At 38.7% G+C, this 13,193-nt stretch overlaps 1 protein-coding gene across 1 annotated transcript in view; it reads right to left on the bottom strand.

The window, feature by feature from the left end:
• Positions 1-9,359, bottom strand: part of UGGT2 (UDP-glucose glycoprotein glucosyltransferase 2) — a 147,788-nt gene extending 138,429 nt beyond the window's left edge. Inside the window, exon 1 of the mRNA XM_081047050.1 lies at positions 9,118-9,359. Coding sequence (XP_080903176.1) covers positions 9,118-9,269 — 152 coding nt within the window. The 5' untranslated portion in view covers positions 9,270-9,359. The remainder of the gene's footprint in view (positions 1-9,117) is intronic.
• Positions 9,360-13,193: the final 3,834 nt, after the last annotated feature.

The following is a 13,193-nucleotide window of genomic DNA, read 5'->3' as shown; positions in this document are numbered from 1 at the left end:
AAAGGAAAAATATTTAGATACTATATACTTTAGAACCAAATTATAACATGGTAAAAACAAAAATCTCTAAAAATTAATGTTAAATTACTGATTTTTATTTACTGTAATGCAGAAAGAGAACAAATTGATGATTCTTACCTGAGGTATCATTCTCAGCTTCAAACATATAATCATGACCAGAACACACTGTATGAGAAATAATTTTTGTTTTTTCCTCATTATTAGCTATACTAAAAAAAATTTGATAATTTATTTTGTTTCTTCAAGTGAAATAGCACTGAGAAGCAGAATTTAAAGGTAATGAAGAGAGTGTTTTTTAACGGTGAAAAGTAAAAAAGGTAAATAAATAAAAGGACTTTGTTTTTCACAAAAATTGGATCTATGAACACTTTTAAGTCATAATAGCTATTATTTTTATTTAGTACTTATTTATTTTTATTATTTGAAACAATCTTTTTATTATTTAAAACAGACAATATTTTAATAATAGGAAGTTGGTGTATTTCATTGGGTGTCAGGCCTTGAAGCCCAAAGAAATTTCCATTTTTCTACAGAGCATAGGCAAGAAAAAATGGCCAACGCCATATAAAACCTTTTGAAATAATTAAATAAGTGAACGGTTATTCAGTGCTGTATAGAACAAAAGCACAAGGCACCTGAAACAAACAGATTTAAGTATTTAAACTAGAAAGGAAACGGCCACCGAACAGATGGTACAGACTCTTTGTTATCACCCAGCTGATCTTTCTCTCTAGCCTTGGTCAACTTAAACTAATGCTTAATGTAAATGGAAAATATTGAGGACATCATGCAGAGTAACTATTTCCTGTGATTCTGAGAGGGTCAATAAAGGGGAAAAAGGAGGAAAAACTAATTAATTCACCAACATAACCATGAGAAGCATAGGAATTTAAAGCAACAAGTAACTTCAAAACAACTCTTATTATTAATGGTGTACAACTCAATGGCATTAAAAAAAAAAGAAAAGAATAAGCTAAAAGCAGAGGAAACAATGGGAACACTAAAATAGGATGTGACCTGTAAAGGACAGAGGTGGTGCAAAACCTCAAGTAAATTAGGGAGCAATACTCATACCTAACTAACTGACTTGACCAAGCAACTACAGACATGTTCAGATGCTGTACAACCATAAATAAAAGCCATCTTCCATATGTTGGAATTTATACATTTAAGTATAATCCTTCAAAGTGATCACCTTAAGAAAATATTCACTTACACTTATTCCCTCAATATGTACCACTGCTCTAAGCATTTTGGAACTCTTCCTAAATTACTTTCAGGGGCAATATGCCAGTAACTCGTTATTAATCTTAGAGGAGGAAATACCCTTGTGAAACCATCTAAATAAGCTCCTCGCCTTCTAAAAGATATTACCTTTACCCAAAGTTTTAAAAAGGGAAAAAGCCCAAAAAACTGGCATTTCCAATTTGTTCACTTGTCCTATATAATATTTAGATACAAATAACAATGGTTTCCAAAACATTCTACAACAGAAAAAAAAGTTATTTCCATAGAGGGTGTTTTTATATGTACTAAGGAGCATGACAATAAGTGGAATTCCAAAAAATATGCTCACCAAGAGCAACACCAGTGGAATAAATGCAGTTTAGATGTATACATTATGGTATATGTGTTTTAAATTTAGCCTCATCAGCCTATAATCATCGCTAGTAAATAGTACTGAATTATAAATTAATTTAGGCAGGGGACATACCTCCTTTATCTTTATTTCTGACACAGTACCCATCATAGGGCCATGCTCAAAACAAGCAGTGAAGTATTTATACTGAATTAAAAATATGTAATATACATATCTATGTATAGGCAGTAAGAGAAATTCCCAAGAATAATGGTTTAAATAAAAAAAACCTGAGCTATTGCTTTTCTTAAGTTTCTACCTCTCAAATTCCTTCGATTTATCCAAAACTCTTCAATTCTTCCTCTGCCACACTTCTTTGGCTTTCCTAAAATTTTTATTTAAGAGAAACATTAAAAACCTGAAGATGAACAGAATGATGAAGTCTAGAAAACAGAATTAAAAAGTGCAATGATTAAAGAAACTACAGGCTTCTAGGCTGCTACACTGTCACAAAGAAGAGTTTTAGTTCAGAAGGATAAAGCCTGGACTAGTAGATAAAAGGTATGGTGGGAAAGAGCATAGTTTATATAATGAAGGATCAGCTAACAATTTATATATGTTCACAACAGAACAAGCAGGCACGTGAAATAACACTGAGCTTCCTGTCTAGATTACCTAAGCAGAGATCAGGTGCCACAGGTCAGGTATACTGCAGAGGTAATTCTGATGGTGGTTTGAAGTATACACTATTTTACCTATGGTCCCTTCCATTGAATCAACATCATTGAGCACCTACTTCAGTGTACTGAGCCTTGGGGAAAACAGGTATGAATAAGAAATATTTTTGTTGCATCTAATGAACTAATACAGTGAGTCCTCACTTAATGTCGATAGGTTCTTGGAAACTGCGACTTTAAGTGAGGTGACATATAACGAAACCAATTGATATAAACAAGAATTAAGTTTCTACAGCATATTTCTGATCACAAAAAAATCACCAAACTTCTAAAGACCCAAAACACTGCTAATATTAAACACTGAAATAAATGAGAACTATACAACATTTAAGAAAGATTAATAAAACAAGATAATTATTTTCCATCCAGCTTATTCCAGTTCAGGGTTCCAGGTGACCAGAGCTTCTCCCAGGGTGTAAGGGGAACCCACCCTGGACAGGACACCCTTTCATTGTGGGGCTCACATGTGTGTGTGCGCAGCCTGGACACACACACACACACACATACACACACACAGTCACTCAGACTGGGACAATTTAGACATGCCAATTAACCTATGCACATCTTTGGAATGTGGGAAGAAACTGGAGTTCCCACAGAAAACTCATGCAGACATGGGGAAATGTGCAAACTCCACACAGACAGTGGCTCCAATCAGGAATCATTTTTTTCTCTCATCAACGTTATAACGAAACTATGTTAATTTGAGTACTTGCTATATTTATTGAGCACCTACTTTCAATCCCTGTGCTTTGGCAAAATAAACATGAGTAAGAAATACTTTTGTCCCCTTAAGCTCACATTTTAGCAGTAGAGATTAGCATATATGATATGTTGCAGTAAGGATTATTACAGAAGTATTGAATAAATGTTATAAGAACATAATAGAAAGACATTAGTTTTTGTCAGGACAAAGGACCAGGCAAAAAGACAGTAATATGGTATGTCCATAAATAAGGTATCAACAAGTAAGGATGTAGTAGAGTGTTAATAATATTACTTCCCTAGGACTACCATAATAAATTATCACAAATTTAGTGGTTTAAAACAAATGTATTCTCTCTCAGTTTGGGAGGCCAAAAGTCTGGATTCCAGGTGTCATCAGGGTTAATGCAGGTAAGCATGTGGATTTATCTTTTTGGGGGGCCACCCTTCAAGCCAATACAGTCTACCTTCTGGGTCCCCAAAATCCACATTTGTCCCACATATGAAATACATTCACTCCTTCCCAATATCCCCTAAGGTAATCTTAACCTATTGTAACATCATCTCTAAGACCAAAGCTAATGTAAATATCATCAGAAGTCTCAACTCTAAACTAGGGAGGAGTGAGGCCTTGGTTACCGTCCTTCCTAGAGCAAAATTCTTCTCCATATATGGACCTGTGAAACTAGAAACAATTTATCTGCTTCCAAAATGCAATGGTGAGACAGGCAATCCAGATTCCAAAAGGGGGAAATTAGAGAGAATAAAGCAGTTACCAGTCAAAAAGAAATCAGAAATCCAGCACAACAAATTCCATTAGGTTTCAACCCCTGAGCATAACTCCCCGTGGCTTGTTGCTCCACCCTCTGTGCTGCCTGCACGGCTCTGCCCTCAGTCTCATTCTTCCTTTTTTCTGAAGGATAGCACATTTGCAGCTAAGTAGGTCTATTAGCCAAATTTCCTGCCTATAGAATTTTGAAAGTCTGACAGCCTTCTCTAATTTCATCCTGTGTCCCTTTTGATCCAACCTGACAGTGTTTCTGCTGATACAACATAGTCAAAATCCTTGTGGGTCTCCTATGTATCTCATCAGATTCATGCCATTACATAAAGATCCCCCCCAGAACATTCCTGGGTAAACCCATCTCTATTCCTGGCTTCTGCTGATGTGGTCAAGTGAGTCCTTGAGTCACATACTTAACCTATACTGCAAAAGGCTGTCCAGCCACACATTTGGCCTTCTTTCCGGAGCATGCATTCCCAACACTGAGCTTAATTTTAGTATGCTTTGCAACCTCCCAAATTATCACGTGCTGCTTCCTTTCCTTAAGTTTCTCCTTCAATTTATCTTTCCTTTTGCATTTTACTATAACTGTAAGCAGCAAAGAGAAACCAGATGACAGCTTTAATACTTGGCTTGGAAATCTCCTCAGCTAACTACCCAAGTTTATCACTTACAAGCTCTGTTTTCCACACAACAGGAGAGTCCATATCAGCCAGTTTTCTTCCACTATGTATCAAAGATCATCTTCATTTCCAAGAACATGTCTCTCATTTCCTTCTGAGTACTTGTCAGAGTTCCTTTAATGTTCTAAGATGACAGAAGCTTTTCATACTAAGTTCCTCGCTTTCTTCGAAGTCCTTACTAGAACTACCTTTAATGTTTATGTTTCTGCAGTCTCTTTAAGGCAATCTAGACTTCTACCACTTTTCTCAAAACTCTTCCAGCTTCTGCCTGATTCATCAGCAACATCTACATTTTTAGGTATCTGGTACAGCAGCACCCCATTTCAAGGTACCAAATCTGTATTTGTTTCCTACAGCTGCTGCAAAAAGTTATCACCAACTTGGTGACAACAGAAACTTTTTGTCTCACAGTTCTGGAGGCCAGAAGTCCAAAATCAAGGTATTGACAGGGCTACGCACTGTCCAAAGGCTCTCAGGGAGAATCTTTCCTTGCCTGTGTCTGCTTCTTGAGGGTTCCAGTGTTCCTTGGCTTGTGGCTGCACCAACCCAATCTCAGCCTCTGTTCACATGGCCTTCGCTTTGTCTGTAACTTTTCCTCTTCCGTCTTTTGTAAGGACCTCAGATTTAGCACCCATCTAGATAACCCATGACAATCATGTCTCAATATCCTTAACTTAATCACATTTGCAAAGATTCTTTTTCCAATTAAGGAAAAATTCACAGGTTCCAGACAGAGATTAGGATGAGGACACACATTTTTAGGAACTGACATTTAACCCGCTACAAGTGGTAAGGTTGGTACATCAGATCAGGCTACACTGTGAAGAACCTTGAGGAGCTATAGGAGTCCCTGCTCTAGGACCCTTGGGGCAAGTAGAAATCGGGAAACTGAAACTACCAGTCCAAGATGGGAAAAAAACTAAATTGAGTATGGGATCAGATCTGTGCAAGCTCTGGGAGAAACTGGGGAAAAGACAGGAAAAGGGGACATATTTTAAGCTGGAATAATTTATTCAATACCAACTTTTATTATAGCTGATACCACAAAAATGCAAAGGATCATAAGATACCACTATGAACAATTATATGCAAACAAATTGAGCAACTGAGAAGAAATGGATAAATTCCTAAAAACATACAACCTACCAAGACTGAGTTAGGAAGAAATAGAAAATCTGAACCGACTGATGTCTAGTTAGGAGATTGAATCATCAAAAACTTCCCAACAAACCAGACAGCTTCACTGTTGAATTCTATCACATATTTAAAGAAGAATATTAGTCCTTCTCAAACCCTTCCCAAAAACAGAAGAGGAAGGAACACTCATTACCAAAGCCAGACAAGGACAGTTAAGGCCAATGTCCCAGATAAAATAGCCACAAAAATCCTTAGCAAAATATTAGTAAATTGAATTCAACAACACATTAAAAGGATCATACACCAAGATCAAATGAAATTTATTCCAGGGATGCAAGGATTTGTGGTTCAACATACACAAATCAATCAATACAATACACCACATTAACAAAATGAAGGATAAAAGTTATATGATCATCTCAATAGATACATAAAAATCAGCTGACAAAATTCAACATCTATTTGTCATAAAAACTCTCAACAAAATGGGTACAGAGGGAACATACCTCAAAATAACAAAGGCCATACATGACAAGCTTATAGCTAAGATCATACTCAGTGATGAAAAGCTGAAAGTTTTTCCTCTAAGATCAGGAACCAGACAAAGCTATCCACTCTTGCCACTTTTACTCAACATAATATTGGAAGTCCTAGCCAGAGCAATTAGACATACATACATACATACATACATACATACATACATACATAAATGGCATCTGAATTGGATAGAAGTGAAACTGTCAGTATTCGCAGGTGACATATTACATACAGAAAATCCTAGACTCCACCAAAAAACCGTTAAAACTAATAAACCAACTGAGTAAAGTTGCAGGATAGAAAATCAATATACAAAAATCTGTGATGTTTCTATACACTAATACCAAATCACCAGAAAGAGAAATTGAGAGAAAAAATAACTCATTTACAATTGCATCAAAAAGAATAAAGTACCTAAGGAATAAATTTAACCAAGGAACTGAAAGACCTGTGCACTAAAACCTAAGATATTGATGAAAAAAGCTGAAGACAGCACAAATAAATGGAAACATATGCATACGCATGGATTGGAAGAATTAATAGTTAAAGTGTCCACATAACACAATGCAACCTACAGATTCAATGCAATCTCTATCAAAATTCCAGTGGCTCTTTTCACAGAAATAGAACAAACAATTCTAAAATTTGTATGGAACCACAAAAGACTCCAAATAGCCAAAGCAATCTTGAGAAAGAAGAACAAAGCTAGAGATATCATGTTTCCTGATTTCAAACTATATTACAAAGCTATAGTAACCAAAACAGTATGATATTGGCATAAAACCAAATACGGAGATCAATGGAATGTAATAGACAGACCAGAAATAAACTCATGCATATATGGTCAATTAACTTACGACAAAGGAGCCAAGAATATTTAATGGGGAAAGGGCAGTCTCTTCAATAATGGTGTTGGGACAACTAGACAAACACATACAAAACAATGAAAATGAATCATTATCTTACACCACACACAAAAATTAACTCAAAATGCATTCAAGACTTGAAAGTAAGACCTGAAACCATAAATCTCCTGGATAAAAACATGAATGGCAAGCTCCTTAAAATTGGTTTTGGAGATATTTTGGATTTCATACCAAAAAGCAAGGGCAACAAAAGCAAAAATAAGCAAGCTGGAGTACATAAAACTAAAAAGCTTCTACACAACAAAGGAAATCATCAACAAAATGAAAAGGCAACTTACCGAATGGCAGAAAATATTTGCAAATCATATATTTGAAAAGAGGTTACTATCTAAAAAATATAAATAATTCATACAATTCAAAAGTGAAAACAAAATCCAATTGAAAAATGGGCAGAGGATCTGATAGACGTTTTTCCAAAGAAGACATACAGATGCCCTTAAGGTTCATGAAAAGGTGCTCAATATAACTAATCATCAGGGAAATGCAAATCAAAACCACAGAGATACCACCTCACACCTGTTACACAGGCTATCATCAAAAAGGCAAATGTTGGCAAGGATGTGGAGAAAAAGGGAACCCTTGTGTAAGGTAGGTACGAATGTAAACTGGTGCAGCCACTATGGAAAAGAGTTATGGAGGTTCCTCAAAAAAATTAAAAACAGAACTACCAGAGATCCAGCATGTCTACTTCTGGATATTTATCCAAAGGAAACGAAAAACACTAACTCAAAAAGACATATGCACCCCTATGTTCAGTGTAGCATTATTTACAATAGACTAGTGTCCATAGATGGTTGAATGGATAAAGAAATCATGGCATATACATATAATATATATATATATATATATATATATATATATATATATATATATATATATAAATACAATGGAAAATTATTCAGCAATAAAGAAGGAAATTCTGCTACTTGGGACAACGTGGACGATCCTTTAGGGCATTATGCTGGACCTTTAGCGTATTATGCTAAGTGAAATAAATCAGACAGAGAAAATACCATACGATCGTACCTCTGTATGAAATCTAAAACGAAAAAAATAGCGAAGAAATGGGGGAGGGAATGAAATGGGTGAAAGTGGTCCAAGGTACAAACTTTCGGTTATAAATTAATTCATGGGGATGTAATGTACAGTCTGGTGACTATAGTTAATACTGCACTGCATATTTGAAAGTTGCTAGGAGTAAATCTTAAAAAGCTCTCATCACAACAAAAAAACTTTTAACTATGTGTGGTGACAGTTGTTAACTAGACTTATTGTGGTGATCACAATATACATATATAAATATGATGTACGCCGGAAACTAGTATGTCAATTACATCGCAAATAAATAGAAGTATTTATTTAGAGTCTTATATAGGCAACATAATGTGTCATGCTGAAGTCTCTTTTCAGGGCTGCTTTGGTGAAATGATCAAATCAATCAACTGGCATTAAAACTTCATGCTGGCTAAAGAAAAGAACCTACAAATTCTGTTTACTGGCATACTAAGAGCAATGTTAATATCTACAAGTTTGGTTTCTGCAAAGTAAATGGAATCTTATGAACTACCTCCAGTGGAGGATTCGGAGAGAATAACGTGGAAGCTGTCTTGTCCACAGGAAGCGTAGGTGCTTCAAGTATGGTTTCCTAAAAAGATCTGCTCACGTTAGTTGAAATGCTTGCATTACACGCCACACTCCACCACCCATTCGTCTTCCTTTTTTATATAGTAAATGCACATAACATCCAAACGAATTAAACAACGGCCCCGCAGTTTTAAAAAACCGCGGGCAAGGCAAAGCACGACCTGCGGGAGGAAAAGGAATTGCACAGGAGTGCTGCGCACGGGGTGGCAGGGAAGTGGGTGATGCTCCGCGGGCCGCGCACGAGAGCACTCGCAGCAGCGATGCAAGGACGGCATCCGAGCAGCCGCTCAGGTCCCAGCGCCCCCAGCCCCCTCCGGGCCCTCCCTCCGCGCCGGGATCGGCAGAGGTCCCAGCTCGCACCCACCTGGCCTCCAGCAGCAGCGGGGTCTCGGGCCACTTCGCAGCCAAGTGGGCTGTCACTGCCTTGGACGCCGAGGCCGCGCCAGAGCAGAGCAGCCAGAGCCACAGCACCACGGCGCCGAGGAGCCGCCGCATCCCTCCGGCGGCCTTTGCCATGGCGCAGGAAGGGAAACGCGAGCTGATCGGACCTGGAGACCAAAGCCCGGAGCCGCCACGCTGCAGCCGGCTCCTCCCGACGCGCCGTCGCCCACTTCCGGTGGGGGGAGCTAGAGTCCGTTACTCGGGCCTGGCCGGGCTTGTGCCGGGCGCATGCGCATCCAGCCGCGACGCGGTGCGGGGATCGCCCTCGGGATGCGGGGATCGCCCGCGGGGTGCGGGGATCGCCCGCGGGGTGCGGGCCCCCGAGGGGCGGCGGGTGCCGGAAAGGAGAGAGACGTGGCTGATGCTCAGGCGGATCGCGGCCGGTTCTCGGGCAGAGGCTGTGGGACTCGGAGCGGGGAGACGGGCTCCCTGAGACCCAACTGGGCTTGCGGCCCACTAAGGCCGGCGGCAGATGCCCAAGTCTGGAAGCGAAGGCAGCAACCTGTGTGGGTATGACACACACTTACACGGCGGAAAATGAGGCCTGTTCAAGTTCAAGCACCTACCTCACGGGGTTCTCAAATTTTATTGCAAATTCGAGCCACCTGGTAGAGCTTTTAGAAAGCCGGATGCCCAGACCGCACCACACACCTCGCAGGGGGAATATCTGGGGATGAGATTTGGGTATCAACAGTATTTAATAGTTCCCGCCCCTCTCCGGTGATTCGAGTGTGGCAGTTAAGTTGGGACACCAGTGACGTCACCTGGAGGGCTTGTTAAAACGGGATGCTGGGCCTCATCCCAAAGTTTGTTTCTGATTCAGTAGGTTTGGTGTGGGGTCCGAGAATTTACATTTCACGGCTAACAAGTGCCTAGGTAAGTGCTTCTGATACTGACGGCGGCTGGGGTCCGCCCTTCCAGCCTTTGTACTCAAAAGTGGTCCCCAGGCCAGCAGCGTCAGCATCAGCTGTGAGCTTTAGAAATGCAGAGTCTCACCCCGGACCGACAGAATCTGAATCCCCAGTTTAGCAGGAAACGTAGGTGATATTTGTGCGCATTCAAGTTTTATGCGCTGGTTTAGAGAAGAGCTGGTGTAGAGGATTACAGGGGAAATGCGTAGGAAACTGATCGTAGCTTCTGTCATCATTAGCCAAAATCACACAGAGTGTCCTCGAGTCTCGATTTCAACCAAGGACGGGCTGACCTCAAAGCTCATGCGTTTACTACATCAGGCTCAAAGACAAAACCTTGCCACAGCGTTAACTGGTTTTCCACTACATATGACTCGTCAAGCAAAATATTTAGTTTTATTTAACTGGGCAGCAGTGGAGCCTCAAGATTCTGGCTCCTATTCAGGAATGATTCTTTTCCTCTTCAGAAAAAAGTAAATTTATTATAAATATTAAAATATATGGTAAAGAGAAGCAGCAGCTGGGGAAAATAGTTTAGGAGATGCACTGATCCATTTTTTTCCCTCCCATTACTCCCTTGCCCTATAGGGAATCTGATCTCTTCAGTTGCCAAAACACTAGCACTTCACTTTTTCATTTCCTCTCATTTACTTAGAAATAACTCCTTAGAAGACCTTGCTCTGGAAATTCCAATCAGATCTCACTTCCTAAGTTTAGCCTTCATTTTCTGATTTCTCCCACTTGGTATGATCTATCCCTCCTTTAAATTCTCAAAAGCTCTTTATTTTTAACTGTCATATACACTTATAATTCTCACTTTGGAATTTGAATACAGTACTTATTTATTTCTCCTACTAGAGATGGTATATTCCCAGAGGGCTCATGCCTTATTCATGTGAGCCTCCCTTGCAGTCTAGCACAGTGTGTTATTGGGGCTCAATAAATATTGAAGAGTCTTTGTTTTATGGATAAGTAGACAGAAAGCTAAGGCAGATGAGTAAGGAGCTTTATTTCTATCCATAAAGCATAACAGAAAAATGTATTATGAATTTTTCACAAGTATTTGCTTTAATTAATTCCTCATTTCCACTTATTTTTGGACTAAATTTTTGACTGAAATTGTGGAATGAAAGAAGTAAAATATTGACAGTGAATGTCTTAAATGTTAGCATTTATCTGATGGGTTGCAAATTATTTAAGAAATGATTTGCCTATAAAAAGTTACAAAACATACACTATTTAAGGGACACTACTAAAATATTTGTTAGTATACATTCCAAGATATTTGAGTTCAGAATGGTGAGGAATGCTACATTTCTCTTTTAAAGAGATGAAATTAATTTAATCCAGGGTCATTTATTTTCATAATTCTTGTCACGCATCGTCTCTGGTCCTGCTCCCCACACAAGAACGCAGGATATGGCGAGGCCAAAAAGGAACACCAATGGAGCCATGGATGGGGGGTTCATACCACTATAGTCTCGCTGGCAGCTGGGTTGGAGATACAGGAAGCAGGAGCCACATGATGTGCAATCTCCCTTCTGCATCTCTGCCAACCAACCCGCCAACCAACCCCACATGCTAGCTTAGCCACGGCAGTTGTATTAGTGGCTAATGGCTAACTGATTACAGCTGATAGCCAACTAGTCACAGCTGATGGTCATCTACTACCTGAGCCATCACCTTTCCAACGTGAGGTCGAGAACCTGGAAACTGTTCTCTGGGACTCTGTCCCCACAATTCTTATACATTCTAGTTTACATAGTATTTCCTAGAAATTAACTGGGTTTGAAATATTCCTAAAACTGGTTCATCCCTGGGCTTGTATCCTTATCGGTGAAACAAAAAAAAAAGAGTAGGAATAGATGATATTTAAGTGTTAAGGGAGGTTACTGAGAGAGGATGTGACCGCTGGTTGACCCAGGAACTGGTCCCGGGCAATCAGAGGCTTCTTCCCCCCTCTCCTGTCCTTGGAATGTACATTCCACCCAGTTTTTCCATACTTGGAGCCACTTCAAGGAAGCAGGCTTGAGAGAGTAATGTTATCGAGACCACCTGGACTGTATATGTGAGTGAATCCTGTTAAAGCCTCTATAAACTCTTAGAATTTTGGCAGCAGGTGCAAAGATCTATTTGACAACTGCCCAAGATAAGCCTCATATATAAGTTCCCCGCCATCTACCAATCTGGAGTGGGTGCCTCTTTCTTTGGTTTCTCTTTGTCCTCTGTGTACAGTCCAGTTTCAAATTTCACCAGGGGAAGTTTTGAGGTTTTGAACTAGCAATAAGGTCTTTTCTCTATGTCATTTCTATGTACAGATAGAAACCTTAAATTGCCAATTTTGAGTAACTCAGCAAAGGTCACTGAAGTTAGTGGAGCAGCAAAGCATTCTAATATCCATTATCAATAACCCTTTAACACAGATTGGTTATGAAGTGAATGTAGTTCAGGGACACAATTGTACTTTAATATTTTTAGCAAAATTTTATTCAAAGTTATTCATTTGAGGGTAATATGAATGAGAATTGATGATGATAACAGTTTTCATTGTATGTGGAAGAAGTGATTAATGAGTGCCTTATAATAAGAATATTGTGTTTAATAGAATAAATCATCTTCATTTTTTTTTTTTAGGTATAGCATGGACTATATTTTTAGTGGTGCCATCTGAGGATAAAGTTTCTGCCAAATTATCATTCAATATAATAAAACTTTAATTTTCTCCACCTAAATAAAATCTCACAGCTGAAATGGCTTTTTAAAACTAACACTCTATAGGTTTCTTCCTGGTTTCCCTTACTATAAAAAGAATCTATTCTTACTTTTAAATTTGAGTATCTTAAATATGCAAAAGTATCTTATTTTTCATTCTAGTTGAGAAGAATATACAGATTTCTATAATTTGTTTTATTTCTATTTCCTAGGCAAGATTATACTAAAAACATAACCAAATGAGTAATGGTTTAGTTTTATTTACTTAAGTGTCAGTAAATTTGATTTGTATAAGTTTTTGTATTTTATTTAAAATAGGTTACAAATGAATCACAAATGTCTAACTCCAGGTAAGTTTGATGAAACTTTTTTAGTG

This window comes from Rhinolophus hipposideros (genome assembly GCF_964194185.1).
Source record: "Rhinolophus hipposideros genome assembly, chromosome: 4".
Classification (NCBI taxonomy): domain Eukaryota; kingdom Metazoa; phylum Chordata; class Mammalia; order Chiroptera; family Rhinolophidae; genus Rhinolophus; species Rhinolophus hipposideros.
Note: the sequence above shows the minus strand (reverse complement) of the source record. Positions and strands in the feature narration are given on the sequence as shown.